This window comes from Piliocolobus tephrosceles, chromosome 3, assembly GCF_002776525.5.
Source record: "Piliocolobus tephrosceles isolate RC106 chromosome 3, ASM277652v3, whole genome shotgun sequence".
Classification (NCBI taxonomy): Eukaryota; Metazoa; Chordata; class Mammalia; order Primates; family Cercopithecidae; genus Piliocolobus; species Piliocolobus tephrosceles.
Window position 1 is genome coordinate 177,158,066 of NC_045436.1, and position 16,710 is coordinate 177,174,775.

Below are 16,710 nucleotides of genomic sequence, written 5' to 3' on the forward strand. Positions count from 1 at the left end.
GGCGCCTGTAGTCCCAGCTACTCAGGAGGCTGAGGTAGGAGAATGGCGGGAACCCGGGAGGCAGAGCTTGCAGTGAGCTGAGATTGCGCCACTGCACTCCAGCCTGGGCGACAGAGCAAGACTCCGTCTCAAAAAAAAAAAAAAAAAAAATACATATATGTGTGTGTGTGTGTGTGTGTGTGTGTGTGTGTGTGTATATAAACTAGTCAGGCATGGTGACACGTGCCTGTAATCCCCGCTACTGGGGAGGGTGAGGCAGGATAATCGCTTGAACCCAGGAGGCAGAGGTTGCAGTGAGCCAAGATCTAGACCATCCTGGCTAACACGGTGAAACTGCATCCCAGCCTGGGCAACAGAGGGAGACTCCATCTCAAAAAATAAAAATAAGAAAATAAGGCACTTAGAACAGTGTCTGGCACAGAGTATGCATCACATCAGTGTTAACTGTTATTATCATAAGGGACTAGGGGGTTGCCTGCCCCAGTTTCCAGGGTTAGGGAAGGCTTAAAGAAGGGAGCATCAGTCTTAACCAGGGTTTTTCAACCTCAGCGCTGTTGCCATTTTGCAGTAGGTAATTGTGGTGGAGGCTGTCCTGTGCATTGTAGGATATTTAGCAGCATCCCTGGCCCCAACTCACTAGATGACAGCAGCACCCCTCCCAAATGTGACAACCAAAACTGTCTCCACACACACTGGACACGGTCCAGTGTCCGCAGGGGAGCAAAACTGCTCTGGGTTTGGGAACCCTGCACTCACCTGAGAAGTGAGTGATGGACCAGAGGACAGAGGTGGTGCTCCAGGAATAAGGAATATTGTGGGTGAATGTGTAGAATTGTGAGAGTGTGGGTCCATCCAGGGACTTGTCCTAACATGACAGCTCCCTTATGAAGATCTTAAGCCCAGTTAAGCACTCAAGTGCTGACTTCTCCCACTAAATCCTTGGCTTCTGGCAAGAGCCAAATGCATAGGAGAAGCCTACTGAGTACTTGCTGCTGTGTGTGTGAGCCCGTCTTTGTGAAGTCGTCCCTGAAGAACATTCACCTCGTGCTCTGCTCTAAATTTATCCTGTTCTGAAGAAAGTTCATCCGTGAGCATGATGCACAGTCTCATTGCTTTGCCCCATGTAGCAGTGCTTCTATGAAATTGGATTTTTAATGCCTTCAGCCTACCCTGAAGCACATCATGCAAAAAATTCCTGTTCCACTTATTTCTGTATTTAGAGTTATTTTATGTGGACCCATGGTTCACCACATTACAAAACACTATCTTCATAAGAATCCAGTGGAAGAAATTTCCCGCTGATTTCAGTACGAGGACAAAAATCTTGCTTTTCCTAAACAATTGTTTTTTTCCCACATCAGCTCTGAATCATGTGGCAGATCGTGTTTCTCTTTTTTACCCTGTGTGCTGGGGAGATTTGAGACACATTGATGGCCCATTTCAGGCAAGCACACAGGATCTTGAGGCATAAATTGGGGTATTTTTTCCTGATTCTATTTTCTTGGTTTCCTTTTTTTTCTGTGAGTTGATCTTTGTCTTCCTTATTTTTAATTCCATTATGTTATATACATTTCACAAGTCACCTGAATCCTTTCTGGAATAAAGTAAGAAATTAATAATTTTTTAAAAAATAAAACATGAAAAATCGCATTCTTTATGTTGTTCTATTGCAATAGCCAGGCAAGGATTTATGCCTTCACGGCACGCAATTTTCTTCGCTCTTGCAAGGAGAGCCTCATTATCCAGATTTTTCCATAGGTCAGAGTTACTGTGATAGAGCTTAACTCTCTTATTTGTGATCTCCATCATTTCCATGAGAATGTTCAGCACTATTATGAGAATATAATTATAATTCTAATACGAGAAGAAGCAAAAGGGACAATGTCACAAAGCTGTGGAATAGTGCAAAACTACAGAGAGATAAATGAAAGGTCATTCTCTGTTCTCCAGTAATAATATTGAGTCTCCCGGGGAATGTAGGGTCTGTGGCCTGGGGCAGAATGTGGATCTGCAGCGAGAAAAAGCTACAACCTGAATTATTGCTTACATTAGTGTTCTCTTTGCATTTTGGTTTTCCTCTTTAGGATTCATTCCAGTGTGCAAGTTTCCCTCTGAAAATTCATGTTGCTCCTTCAAAGAGTTCTGATGGAATACTGAACGAGATACCCTTTTGACAGTTTAGCTGTGACTTGAGAGTACAGAACTTGCTGGTTATTCATGTACTGTTTCAACAGTCCATCAGCTATTAGAATACAAAATTGCACATCTGTAGGAGGCATATTATATTTGATTCCTGTGGTTTCTTTTGGAGCATCTATATTCTTCTATCCAGTAGCAAATACATGAAAATTTGTATCTGGTAACTCAGTTCCAAGTCACAGAAACTCAAAGTAAAGTAGCTTAATTTAAAAAAAGTCACTGCTCATGTAAATATGAAGTTCAGGGATGGGTCTTTCTTCTGACGAGGTGGGAGCCAGTACCTCCAACAGTGCCTCTTTCTGCATTTAGCTCCCAGCCCTGCTTCCCTCTCTGCAGGTTCTCTCCCCAGACAGGTCTTATTGACATTCTTTTTTGTTTCCTAGTGCCTACAAAAGTTATGTTTATATCATACTGTACTCTCTTCAGTGTGCAATGGCATTATGTCTAACAAGTGTACATAGCTTCATCTGAAAATACTTGATAGGTACAATGCTAACACTCATCTGAGTCTTCCTTCAACAAATCACAGTCTTTTTGCTGGTGGAGGGTCTTTCCTCAATGTTGATGGCTGCTTACTGATCAGGATGGTGGTTGCTGAAGGTTGGGGTGACTGAAAATTTCTTAAAATAAGACAACAATGAAGCTTGCCACAGTGATGAACTCTTCACTTCATGAAAGATTTCTCTATAGCCAGTGGTGCTGTTTGATTGCATTTTGCACACAGTAGAACTGCTTTCAAAAGTGGAGTCAGTCCTCTCAAATCCTACAGCCCCTTTATCAACTAAGCTTATGTAATATTCTAAACCTCTTGTGTCATTTTAACAATGTGTACAGCACCTTCATCAGGAGCAGATTCCATCTCAAGAAGCTAGTTTCTTCGCTTATCCATAGGAGAAGCAGCTCCTCATCTCTTAACATTTTATCATGAGATGGCAGCAGTTCAGTCACATTTTCAGGTTCTACTTCTGATTCTAGTTCTTCTGCTACCTTTACCATATCGGCAGTGCCTTCCTCCACTGAAGTCTCGAACCTACGACTTCATCCATGAGGGTTAGAATCCACTTCTTCCAAACTCTTGTTAATGTTAGTACTTTGACCTTTTCTCATGAATCACGAATGTTCTTAATGACATCTAGAATGGTGAATCCTTTCCAGAAGATTTTCAATTTACTCTGCCCAGATCCATCAAAGGAATCGCTATCTATGGCAGTTATAGTCTTACAAAATGTATTTCTTAAATAATGAGTCTCAAAGGTCAAAGTTACTCCTTCATCCATTAGCTGCAGGATGGATGTTGTTTTATCATGAAACAACATTAATCTTGTACATCTCCATCTGAGCTCTTGGGTGACTAACAGTGGTAATATTTTGAAAGGAATTTTTTTTTTTTGAGAAGTAGGTCTCAACATTGGGCTTAAAATATTTGGTAAATTTTGCTGTAAACTGGTGTGCTGTCATCTGGGGTTTTTTTATTCTACTTACAGAGCACAGGCGGAATAGATTTAGCATAATTCTTAAGGGCCCTGGTATTTTCAAAATGGTAAATGAGCATTGACTTCAACTTGAAGTGACCAGCTGCTGAAACAAGAGAGCCTGCCTTTGAACCTTTGAAGCCAGGCATTGACTTCTCCTCTCCAGCTATGAAAGTCCTAAATGGCATCTACTTCCAATATAAAGCTATTTGCTATTTTTTTCTACTTTGAAAATCTCCTGTTTGGTGTATTCACCTTCACCAATGATCTGAGCTAGATCATCTGGGTAACTTGCTGCAGCTTCTCCATCAACACCTGCTGCTTCACCTTGTGCTTTTATGTTCTGGAGATGGCTTCTTTTCTTAAACCTCATGAACCAACCTTTGCTAGCTTCCAGCTCTTTTTCTGCATCTCCCTCACCTCTCTCTCAGCCTTTACAGAATTGAAGAGAGTTACACCATCTCTCTCAGCCTTTACAGAATTGAAGAGAGTTAAGGCCTTGCTCTGGATTAGGATTTGGCTTAAGGGAATGTTGTAGCTGATTTGATCTTCTATCTAGACCACTAAAATTTCCTCCATATCAGCAATAAGGCTGTTTGGCTTTCATGTCTTACATGCATACATTGGAGTAGCAATTTTTATTTCCTTCAATAACATTTCCTTTGCATTTATAACTTGGCTAACTTCATGGCATAAGAGTCTAGCTTTCAGCCTACCTTGGCATTTGGCATGTCTTTCTCATTAGGCGTAATCATTTCTAATATTTGATGTAAAGTGAGAGATGTGTGATTCTTCCATTCACTTGAACACTTAGAGGCCTTTGTAAAGTTATTAAATGGCCTAATTTCAATGTCGTTATGCCTCAGGGAATAGAAAGGCCCAAGGAGAAAGTGAGAAATGGGAAACCACTGGTCAGTGGAGCATGAGAACACATCCAACATTTATCCATGAAGCTTTGGGTGCTATATGGATGCCATTTGCAGTGCTTCAAAACAATTGTAATAGTGACATCAAAGACCATTTATCATCGATCACTATAGCAGATATAATAATGTTTGCAATATTGCAAGAATTAAGAAAATGTGACACAGGGATACAAATTGAGCAGGCACTATTGGAAAATTGACACTGATAGACTTACTGGAGGCAGGGTTGCCACAAACCTTCAATTCATAAGAAAGTGAAGTGCAGTAAAACAAGATAGTCCTGTGCTTCCCAGCGAGACTGTGTCACTTACATGCTCCTCTTTGTTGAGGGGGAAGAGCATGAATGAGGTTATACTGGCCCTGAAACAGATCTAAAGTCCAGCTGGTGGCTGGGCTCGGTGGCTCATGTCTACAACCCCAGCACTTTGGGAGGCTGAGAGTGAAAATAATAATTACTAATATCAACAGTAATAAAAGCTTTCTTGGCAAACACAAATATTCTTACTGAAACTTCTAGAAATAGTGCCTTGAAACTATGACAGAAATATTGGGAACGTCTGGGCAGCAGTGAGGCTTTGGGCTGCCCCTGGGTACTCTGGGTGCCTCTGCCCAGTAAGGCAGAAGGGCTTCTCAGCATAGACAGCCTGGGAGAAAGACGGCAGCTTCAACCCTGCCCCCTCCACCCTCGCAGCACTTTCTGTGAGTCTCTGATCGTACACACTTCATTCCATCTCTGAGGTTTGTTCCCAGTCTCTAATTCCATGAGGAGCAGAGACTGTATCTTACTCCACTCCTGCTCATCCATGTCACCACGGTGACTCCCAAAGGTGGCCCTCCGCTGTTTGTGCAGGTTGTGGCGACTAGGCCATGATGCAGCCTCCCGCCATGGGTCACGCTGTTTCCCTCTGTGTCTGAGTCACACAGCCTGTGTGTTCCTGACTGAGTAAACCCCTTATGGACAAAGACTTTCCCAATTCCTCCCACCCACCTTCGCCTCCTGGAGCACTGGCCTCCTCCCTTCCCACACTCCCCTGCACCCTGGAAAGACTTCTAGAATGCCCACCCATGCATTGTCAGTGACTGTCTGCCCGGCCCCTCCCAGGGCACTGTGCACTCCTCCAGGGCAAAGACAGTTTCTTTGTCCCAGTGTCCCCAGCACATAGCCCAATGCCTATCAGACAGTGGGTGTTCCGTAAGCACCTGGTAATTCGTGATCTGGGGACACAATAAATAGCCCCCTTCCTTGCCTTAATTCTGAACAATTATAAACAATGGGTAAGACACACAAAGAGGATAGATACGACTTGTGTCCAGCCATCTCCTCTCGCCTGGACCCCAATCTCTGTAACAGGAGCTGAAGGGGATTAGAGGTCCTTCCAACCCTGGAATTCCCTGTCCTGTAAGCATGCGGTTCTGTTGCCTGTCCTGGGACCAAATCATACATCAGGCTCCCTCCCCAGAGCTGCACACCCAGGATACTGGAACATAGTAGGGGTGCATTACAGCAACATCCCAACAGTGTATGGTCATCAGGGCACTGCAGCGAGTGAGAGCCAGGGGATTTGGCTTCTTGTCCCCACACCTACACTGACTCACCAAGTCCCTTCTTCCCTCTGGGCCTCAGTTTCCTGTTCTGTTAAGTGAGGGGAAGGACCTAACTGATTCGGACTAATATCTAAGGATCTAAGACACAGATCTAAGCTTCCATGATTATATTCTGCAATTCTGTGATTATGTTACATGATTCCATTATTATACCCCATGAATCTACAAGGAACTTGACAACATTTTGTGATGTGATGCTATCCTACAATTGTTTAACAACAGTCTCAGATTCTATATATTGGCTCTTCAGTCCTTAGAAAGCCCAAGTGCATTTTTTTAAAATGAATTCAGTACTGTATCAATTTTCTACTGTTTCAAAAACAAAACAAAATACCACCCTAAAACTTAATGGTGTAAAAACACCACCATTTAATCATCTCATGTTTTGTGGGGTAACTGGGCTCAGCTGGACTGTTCTTCTGCTCCACGTGCTATCTGGGGCGGCAGTGGAATATCAAAATGCTCAAGGCGGCTGACTCGCGTGGAAGGCAGTGGCACTGGCTGTCACTGGGAACTCAGCTGGGGATTTGGTTTTCCTTCTTTTGGCCTCTTCATGTGGCTTGGATCTGGCTGGGTTCCAAGAGGCAAGAATTAGAAACTGCCCGTTCCCTTGAGGCCTAGCCTTGGATGTCCCATAACACCACTGCATTCAAGAGCTGCAGAAACAAGCTCCATGTGGAGAGCAGCATGCATATGCAGGGAATGGAGGGAGTGTTTGGGAGGGGAGTGTGTCTTTGGAGGCTAGCTCCTGCAAACAACTGACACCATCTCATTAAAGCACCTGCGAAAAACAGATGAAGAAACATGCTGGAGTCCTGTCGTAGTTAAACTATTATCTGTCTGCCAGAGCCTGGGAAGTAATGCTGGGTACTCCTGCTTGCCTTTGCTATGTAAGAAGTGAGGAAACCCCAACAAATGTGGAGGCAGCCTGAGAATTAAAAGCCTTTGCCCCTTCCCCTCCACTCCCATAGCACCATGACTCAGGCAACTCAGTGCCTCTTTCTGAGCCTCAGTTTGCTCTTCTGTAAAATGGGGGCATTGGTCTTGAGGGTGCTGAAGGTGCCTCCACCCCTAATGTTCTCTGTCCCTCTGTGCTCCTAGGTACTCCTTCCAGGACGAGGAGGACATGTTCATGGTGGTGGACCTGCTCCTGGGAGGAGACCTGCGCTACCATCTGCAGCAGAATGTGCATTTCACAGAGGGGACTGTGAAACTCTACATCTGTGAGCTGGCACTGGCCCTGGAGTATCTTCAGAGGTACCACATCATCCACAGGTAACTGGGCTGCTGGCGGGATGCCTGGGACAGAGGCACCATGGGCTAGGGTGTCATGAGCAGCCTGCGGTAGTGGGGAGAGAATTTTGTCCTTGACATGGTTTAAAAGTGGTAGTGCATCAGGGGAAAAAAAGCAGAACACTTTTCTTCCTATTTTTTTTAATGTTCTTTACAACCAGCACATACACCTCCCATCCTGCACCCGTACACTACTGCTTAGAGACATGACTGGTGGCTGGCCTTATCTTCTCTGCTCCAGTATGCCTGGGGAAGCTGGAACATTCTGTCCCTCTTGTCTCAAGTCAGAAGAGTTATAGTAGATTATTATACTAGTGAGTTGGGAGTGTGAGGGATTCTACTCTCTATTTTTCGGTACTTAGAAATCAGTGCTGTGCATTGTGGAGGATTTCTTTCTCTTGGGAAGCCTCAGTGCTGGCTCTGGGCTTTGCATAAAAGCTCTGAGTTTCTGCAGCCTCGTCAGGGACCTTGCTTCTCCCTGCTATGCACAGCAGTGCCATGCCCTACACAGGTAAGCAAAGTGACTTTGTCTGCAGAAGCTGGAACTCAGTGAAAGGCTTTGGAAAGTGATGGTGTCATTTATAACTCTTCTCACTGACCCCAGAAGAAGCAGCTGGTGTGAGGGGCTCCAAATTGGTTTACCCATGGTCTTGCACTGTGCTTAGTTGATCTCCTTGTAACTTAACTAATTTTGGAAGATTTGGAAAAGATGAGGACTTGAACTTCTAGGTAAAGATGACAGATTAAGCACATATGTCTACATTTTTCCCTTCTTAAACTCCATTAAATGACAGTAAGGAATATTTTAAAAGTGATAAAGTTATGAAGATAGGGAACACTGGAAGGGGACCTCAGTGAAAACAGTGGGGAAAGGTGGAAAGAAAGATGTAAAGTGATTGATGACTTAGGATACCAGAAACTGAATTTAATGTCACTGCTGGGGAGTGTCAAGAACTAATAGATACAAAAGAATTCCCCCAAAGCTCAGGAATTGGCAGCACCTGGTATCTATGGGATGAGGGCAGTTGGTGAAAAGAGGCTATAATAAGGTGAATTGTTGAAAACTTCTTAAGTAGTATTGAGAAACACAGACCTGTTTCCCAACTCTGCAGAGCTAGGCAGTTGCCCGCTGCCTTACCCAAAAGGAACACTAAAGGTTAGTCTGCTAATGATGGTAAAATGGAGAGTGTCCGGGCTAAATGACATCAAGCCTGCCTGGGTTGGGATACTGTACTAACAATGGCAAGATTTTCTGAACGTATATGTACTACATGCTGAAATGACAGCACCCTCCCCCCCACACACAACTGAGATCAAAGAATGGTGCCTTTATGCCTTCATCGACTACACAGGGAACTCAAGTTATTTCAATGGAAATGTGACTGAGCCCAAAGGAAGGAGATTGTGCCATCAAAGGTTTTCCAGGACACCTTAGAGTGTAGGTTATAGTAAACAAGCCCCATTCATTCATTATCAGCTCCCAATTAAGTTAATGACAGCATGGGATTATCAGACATCCAGGGAAATCATCTAACTTGAACATCAAGATCCAAACAACAAAATGAAAAAAATAAATAAATAAAGCTTAGGCTACACAGCGACTCTGGAAACATCAAAATAACTGATCAGTATTTTCAGAGGATAAAAGAAGAATTTTGCATGTGTGAAACAAGAAATAGCAGTTTTTTTTTTAAATTCAGGGAACAAACATCAGAGCTCTTATAAATCAAAATTGTAAAAGCAGAAATTTAAAGAATTCAAAATATATGTTGGAAGATAAAGTCTTCATACTTTTCTATAGAGTAAAAAGGCAAAGAAAAAATATGAGAGAAAACATAACAAAGTTAAAGAATCTACAGATTTCAACACAAGAAATAATAAAGACAAAACATAAAGGAAGAAATCATCAATGAAACGATTAAAGAACAATCTCCCAGACCTAAAATACATGATTTTCCATATTGAGAGAGCTCTACCAAGGGTACAGAGTCATGGCTAGAAACAGACACATAGCAAAACAAATGTCAGATCTGATCGGCTTCCAGAGAAGAGCCACAGGTCATAGAGGCTGAAGAATCACGGTAGTTTCAAATTTCTTTTGTTTTTGTTTTCTGTTCCTCGAGACAGGGTTTTGCTGTCGTTCAGGCTGGAGTGCACTGGTACGATCGTGGCTCACTGCAGCCTCAGCCTCCCGGGCTCAAGTGATCCTCCCACCTCACCCTCCTAAGTAGCTGGGACCACAAGCACACACCACCATCCCTGACCAATTTTTGGGGGGTATTTTTTTTGTAAAAACAGGTTTTCAGCACGTTGCCCAGGGTGGTTTCAAACTGCTGAGTTCAAGCAATCCACCCACCTTGGCCTCTCAAAGTGCTAGGATTACAGGTGTGAGCCACAGCACCCAGCCAGTTTTGAGTTTCTTAAATGCTCGAAGGCAGTGCAGACCTGCTACTCAACCATGTATGAGGGTGTACATTTTACCCAGTTCCAGGTTTCAAAAAGCGGTCCTCCCATATACCTTTTCTCAAGTACTAGGAAAATGAGATGGACTCCAAAATGTGAATGCATCAAAGAGGACAAAGAAATGGAATACGGAAAGCTGGAACTCCAGCAAATCAGATAGGCATAGGAAGTCTCCAGGATGATGCTGAAGGGGTGTCAGTTGTGCCTCGCATGTATGCTATGACAAGTTCTGATTAGTGTGGATCAGAGACCCTGGGAGAGACTTCTTCAGGAAAAGTGAACTGATAGAATTCCTGATGCACCTGGCCTTGAGAGATTTATTTAGCTAACTGGTAAAGAATCTGAAGTGGAATTATGAGAGATTCGGGGAAAAAAAACTCAGTAAAAATAACATCATTAATTTTAGGGAAGGAAAATGTTGCCCAGGACAACATCTGCGTAGAGTACAGCTTACTAAATGGGTCAACCCTGGATATAATACCTAGTCCTATCCCCTAAACCCTGAAAATCTAACCAAAAACTCAGTGATACTCCATTGAGAAACTGGGGAAATGGGAAGGATGACTGAGTCTCCTGGGATTGGAGAAAGACGGCTAAATCTTTATCTCCCCTAGTAAGAAGTCCAGTCTCCAGGGAGACCCTGGAGTTAAAAAGTGAAGGAGTCATTAGAAGTCTGTCATTTAGAGATAAGGAGTTAGAGATACCAAAATTATAACCTGGAACAGATGAGTGGATAGAGGATAAATGGGGGAGAAAGTGATAGGATTAATGCTATTGTGACAAAATGTGTTTGTAACAGAAAGTGATAGGGATTGTTGTATTGTAACAAAACTTGCAAAACTATTGGCTCTTTGAACTATTTGCATATAACTTTGATACAAATAACAGTAGCAAATGCAGCAAAATGAAGAAGGAGGAGAAGGAGAATAGTAGTAGTAAAGATATTGTTCAGCATAATACACAACTGTTCATTCGCTCAGTCATTCACTAGCTTTTGAATGAATGCAAGCATTCTGGTTCTGGACTCTGTGCTTGTCAGTGTGATGCTGTACTTCCTAAAGAAGGTCACACCATGGTAGAGTATGCTTCTATTCCTTGATGGGGCTTCTTTGAAGGTGCTGAAAGAGTTCTTTACAGATCAGTTGTATATGTGTCATTCATGAATTACTGTAGCCATTCATGAACTAGAGTGCAATAGATAGATGATCCATGTGTCCAAATTCCCTGAGACACTAAGTCATGTGGACATTGGTGAGATAAATGCCAATGTTCCAGAGCTGAGCCAGGGATGAACAAGGCAGGAAATGGAACCATTGCATGACAGCATGGCTGGCTGGAGCCATTTCATTATGATTCACCGGATTTCAGAAAAAGTTTTAAGTCATTCTCAAATATTCCTCTGGTAGAGGTCATCTGCTCTTAGATTCCAGATCTACCCTGGGGAAAAGGAGCTGTCCAGTAATTTATGGGAATGTTTTAAAGTCTACTAAGCTAATATGTGATGATTAATTTTCTGTGTCAATTCGACTGGGCTAAAGGATGCCCAGAGAGCTGGTAAAACACTACTTCTGAGTGTGTCTGTGAGGATGTTTCCAAAGGAGATCAGCATTTGAATAAGTGAACTGCATGAAGCAGATGGGCCTCCCCAGTGTGGTGGGCATCAACGATTCCTCTGAGGGCCTGAATAGAATGAAAAATTGGAGCCATTCACTCTTCCTACTTGAGCTGAATCATCCATCTTCTCCTGTCTTCAGTCATTGCTGCTCCAGGTTTTTGGGCTTTCAGGCTTAGACTGGGACTTACACTCACAACCTCCAAATTCTCAGGCCTTCATGCTTGAACTGAATTACACCGCTTGCTATCCTGGGTCTCCAGCTTGCAGATGCAGATCCCAAGACTTCTCAGCCTCCAAAACCACGGGAGCCGATTCCCATAATAAATCTCTGTTATATATGTATATCTGTATTCTATTTCTTTTGTTTTTCTGGAGAACGCTGACTACTGCAGTTGAATTACCTTCCCAATTCTAAAATTATAAACTTGGCAAGGATTTGAGTCAGTCTTTTTTACCCCCTTCCATATGGTTCCTGAATCCCCCTTTCAATGTGTGTATGTGTAGATTTGAAACTATGTATCTGAACACAACCATGTGTAAGGATGTATGGAAATGCTGTGCAACGTTTTGCATTAATTCAACAGCTGAATTGTTGAATCCTCCACTGCGTCTGTACCAGACACTTTCAATGCCGTATTTATACCCTCATATGAGTGTTGCTTCTTTCAAAGTCACCACACTTGGAAGTGGAGAAATTATCCCACAAATGCAAGCCTGGGTTGGATTGCCAAGGATATTTATCTTCCATCTCATTGGACTTAGACGGGCTACCAAACTCTGCTGAACTTTTTGGACCTGGATTTTCTAATCTGAAAAATGCTCCCAATTAAACCTACTTCTTGGGCTGTTATGCAACTTTTATGAGAAAAAGTTCATAAAGAATTTATCTGTGCCTGGCTTCTTTTAGATGCCTCATTCTTATTTCCTCTGTCTAGGGGAACTGGACTTGAAATCTGATGTTCGATCTTTCCTATATACTCTGTGTGACAAAACTCCACCCTTTGAGGATGGTGTTGTAGATCTTTAGAAAATAAAATATATTTTATGGCATAGCCCAGTGACTTTGATAGTGCCCAAGCAGGAAAATACCACTGTCAGTCCCAGACACATTGTTTGAAAGCAATGAGAAGATTTACTTTTCATAGCATTTGAATTGGCCCTTCATTCTTTAAATACCCATCTGGGCAAGGCTGTGTACCAGCTCCCAGGAAGAAAATGATGAATGAGACTCAACTTTCTGGGTGGAACAGGCACCCCCACAAATGATTGCAGCCAAGGATGCTGACCATGACAAAACACTACACAGCACCTGTGGGAGCTTCAAGGAGGGGTGCCTAGCCAGCCTGAGTTAGGGAGTGGGGCAGGGGCTGAGTTAGCAGAGAAGGCTTCTTCTGCCATACTCGGTCTGTGATTTGTAGGATAATTAGGAATTAGAACTGAGAAAAGGAATGAAGAAGGCACTGGGCAGAAGGGCCCAAACTTGAGAGGCCCCAGGTGGGTGGACCCTATATTGCAAGGCTCAAGGGTGGTAGGGAGCACATCCTAACAGGCCCTGCTTTTCTCATTTATTGATGGATTGAAGCTTGGGAGTGACATGGTCTAACTTGTCATTGAGAATAATCTTTCTGAAGGCCCTAGAAGTGCATCCCAAGATGGATCTTCATCCAAGGCAGGACTCCTTGGCTAGGTATCCAGGGTATACAAAACTAAATAAATAACAGCAGTGACAATGAATCAAGTTTATTAAGCAATGAATCAAGTTTATTAAAATGTGTTGACACTACTTTAAACTATATACATATACATATGTATGTTTGCATATGTATATATATGCACATGGGGTATATACATGTGTATGTACACACATCGTATATATAAATATTTATAAACACCCACACATACATAATACACACACACACATAAATGTACACACACAAATATCTCATTTAATCCTTACAGCAATAAAATGAGCTAGGTAGTATAATGACCCCATTTTGCAGAGAGATTGGGTGATTTGCACCAGGACACACAGCTGGCAGGTCATGGAACCCTGGCTTTGAAACAAGGCATTCAAACCCCAGATCTCAGGCTGATGACCACTGAGCGTACAGCCCCCTTGTTGTTCAAATTGCACTAAACTGTTTACAAAATGCTCATAGGAGTGAGTGCCTGCATATATTAACATACAAATGAGCACATATGGATTTCATCGACTCCTCACATCCGCCCCAGAGGAAGGCACTGTTCCCATGGTGTGGATGAGGCAGTAGGCATTTCTGGGACCTCTAACCCAAGGTCACACAGCTAGTTAGCAGTGGAATTGGAGCTTTTAACTGGAACATGACTTGTAGTCAAAGGCTCTCTGCACTACACCTTGTTGCCTCCCCAGATGCAAAGGCAAAGGTAAGGTTATGTCCTGTTCACAGTCACATCAGCTAATTGTTCATAGATACCCAAAACAGGAACCAGATGCTCACTTCTTCACGGAGTGTTCCTGACCACACTTTATCTAGCTAGGTTCTCACTTTATTCCTCACCACATACTTTCCCAAAGCACTTTGTCTGCTTTCTTCCTGGCATGTAATCCTAATTGATAATAATTTAGGCAGTAACTTACTTCTAGGCATCCAAGGAATAAATTTGCTATATTAGGCTGTTCTTGCATTGCTATAAAGAAATACATGAGACCGAGTAATTTATAAAGAAAAGAAGTTCATAAAGAAAAGAGGTTTAAGTAGCTCATGGTTCTGCAGGCTGCACAGGACGCATGGTGCTGGCATCTGTTCAGTTTCTGGGGAAGCCTCAGGAAACCTGCAATCATGGTGGAAGGCAAAGGGGGAGCAGGCACATCACATGGCCAGGGCAGGAGCAAGGGAGAGAGGGGAGGTGCCATACACTTTTTTTTATATACTTTAAGTTCTAGGGTACATGTGCACAACGTGCAGGTTTGTTACAGATGTATACATGTGCCATGTTGGTGTGCTGCACCCATTAACTCGTCATTTACATTAGGTATATCTCCTAATGCTCTCCCTCCCCCTCTCCCCACCCTATAACAGGCCCCAGTGTGTGATGCCAATAGTCAGGAACAACAGGTGTTGGAGAGGATGTGGAGAAATAGGAACACTTTTACACTGTTGGTGGGAGTGTAAACTAGTTCAACCATTATGGAAGACGGTGTGGCGATTCCTCAAGGATCTAGAACTAGAAATACGATTTGACACAGCGATCCCATTACTGGGTATATACCCAAAGGATTATAAATCATGCTACTATAAAGACATATGCACACATTTGTTTATTGCGGCACTATTCACAATAACAAAGACTTGGAACCAACCCAAATGCCCATCAGTGATAGACTGGATTAAGAAAATGTGGCACATGTACACCACGGAATACTATGCAGCCATAAGAAGGAATGAGTTCATGTCCTTTGTAGAGACATGGATGAAGCTAGAAACCATCATTCTGAGCAAACTGTCTCAAGGACAGAAAACCAAACACCGCATGTTCTCACTCATAGGTGGGAATTGAACAATGAGAACAGCCATACACTTTTAAATGAGCAGGTCTCGTGATAATTTCCTCACTATCAAAAGGACAGCACCAAGGAGATGGTGCTAAACCATTCATGAGAAATCTCTCCCCACAATCCAGTCACCTCCCAGCAGGCCCCACCTCCAACATTAGAAATTACATATCAACATGGAATTTGGGCGGGGATGCACATCCAAACTGTATCACTTGCCTAGTCTGTAAATTCTCTAAGGGCACACACTTTTTCTGCCTTGTTCATCTTCATATCTTCAACACCTAATATAATGCCTGGCACATAGTAAGTGCTTTAGAACTATTTGTTAAATCAGTGAAGAAACAATAAAGAAAGTAAGAGCCTACCTTACTTGAAGTTGCTTGACAATACAAGTTCACATTTAATAAATCAATATCGATATCCTGAACTGCTTCCTAGAACTTTTCTAACCAAATATTCTTTGATATTGATTCAAGCTAGCTCCTGAAAAGTTTGTGAGGGAGGGGTGCAAAGTAGCCTATCACAAGTATGACATTCCTTTGAAGTCTTAGATGTTATGTTAAAAATTTCTCTAAGTTTTGCATTCTACTCTATGATGTAGTCATGATTCTTTTAATATACAAAGTAGTGCTTTAAGCTATGATTCATATGAAAATAGAGAAAATGAACAATGAAGGCTGTTCAGAGCCTCCACGATCCATAGGCAGTGCTGTTGCATTACATCCATCAATTTGGGGAAGATGAGCTGATTTGAAGAGAACTCATGCCTCATGTGAAGTGCAGGACCCCAGTAATTCTCTCCTTTCTCTGGCCTCTTAAAACTCCAATTCAGAGTCACATAAATATGAAGCTATGAACAGCAACCATTTGTTCACTGTTTTGAACAGAGCACTGATCTAAATACTAATCAAAGTCGGTTTGGTACATTTTCAGACTTTTTTTGGTGAAAATTTTTACCAGTAGGGTTACCTACATGAAATCGTGTCTGAAATGCCTGAAACCTATTGCGTAGTGTCTCTTACTATCTTGGGAAACATCTTCCAGCGAAGTCCAATGACCTATGATGCACTGTATTTTTCTCCTGACCCTGAATTTGCATCCCATGTAAATTAACTAACAGTCTCAGTACTGATGACCCACTCACTTCATCAGACTCACAGTCTCTTTTTGCAAGGGAGGAACCTTGACATGTATAAGAAAACCTTTGCCTTGGAGTTGCTGATTCCAGTCTTGGGAAAATATCTGCTTATTAAAGCAAATATTTGTGAAGGCTTCATTATTATTGAGTGAATTGTTAATCTTATCTGAGTTTTTTTTTTCCATTTTTTCTTTTTGGCAAACTTTGTCAGAAATCTTTTTCTTTTTTTTGTCTTTTAATTATTAAGAGCAGTAATAGATTAATTCTGAAACACTCTCCAACACCTTTCTTTAGTTAAAACAGTATTATCTATGCAAGCATTCAAAGACACTTCACATTTCTCAAGGCCAAGTGTGGTGGCTTACACTTTGGGAGGCCAAGGCAGGAGGATCACTCAAACCCAGAAGTTCAAGACCAGCCTAGGCAACATGGCAAAATCGCCTCTCTACAAGGCTACTTGGGAG

The 16,710-nt window shown here is 42.5% G+C and overlaps 1 protein-coding gene across 3 annotated transcripts in view; it reads left to right on the plus strand.

Moving 5' to 3' along the window:
- The window catches only part of STK32B (serine/threonine kinase 32B), a 423,693-nt gene that overhangs the window by 262,161 nt on the left and 144,822 nt on the right, over nucleotides 1-16,710 (plus strand). For all 3 annotated transcript variants that reach the window (XM_023206694.3, XM_023206695.3, XM_023206696.2), the window contains exon 4: nucleotides 7,304-7,477. In XM_023206694.3, the coding sequence (XP_023062462.1) occupies nucleotides 7,304-7,477 (174 nt within the window). The remainder of the gene's footprint in view (nucleotides 1-7,303; nucleotides 7,478-16,710) is intronic.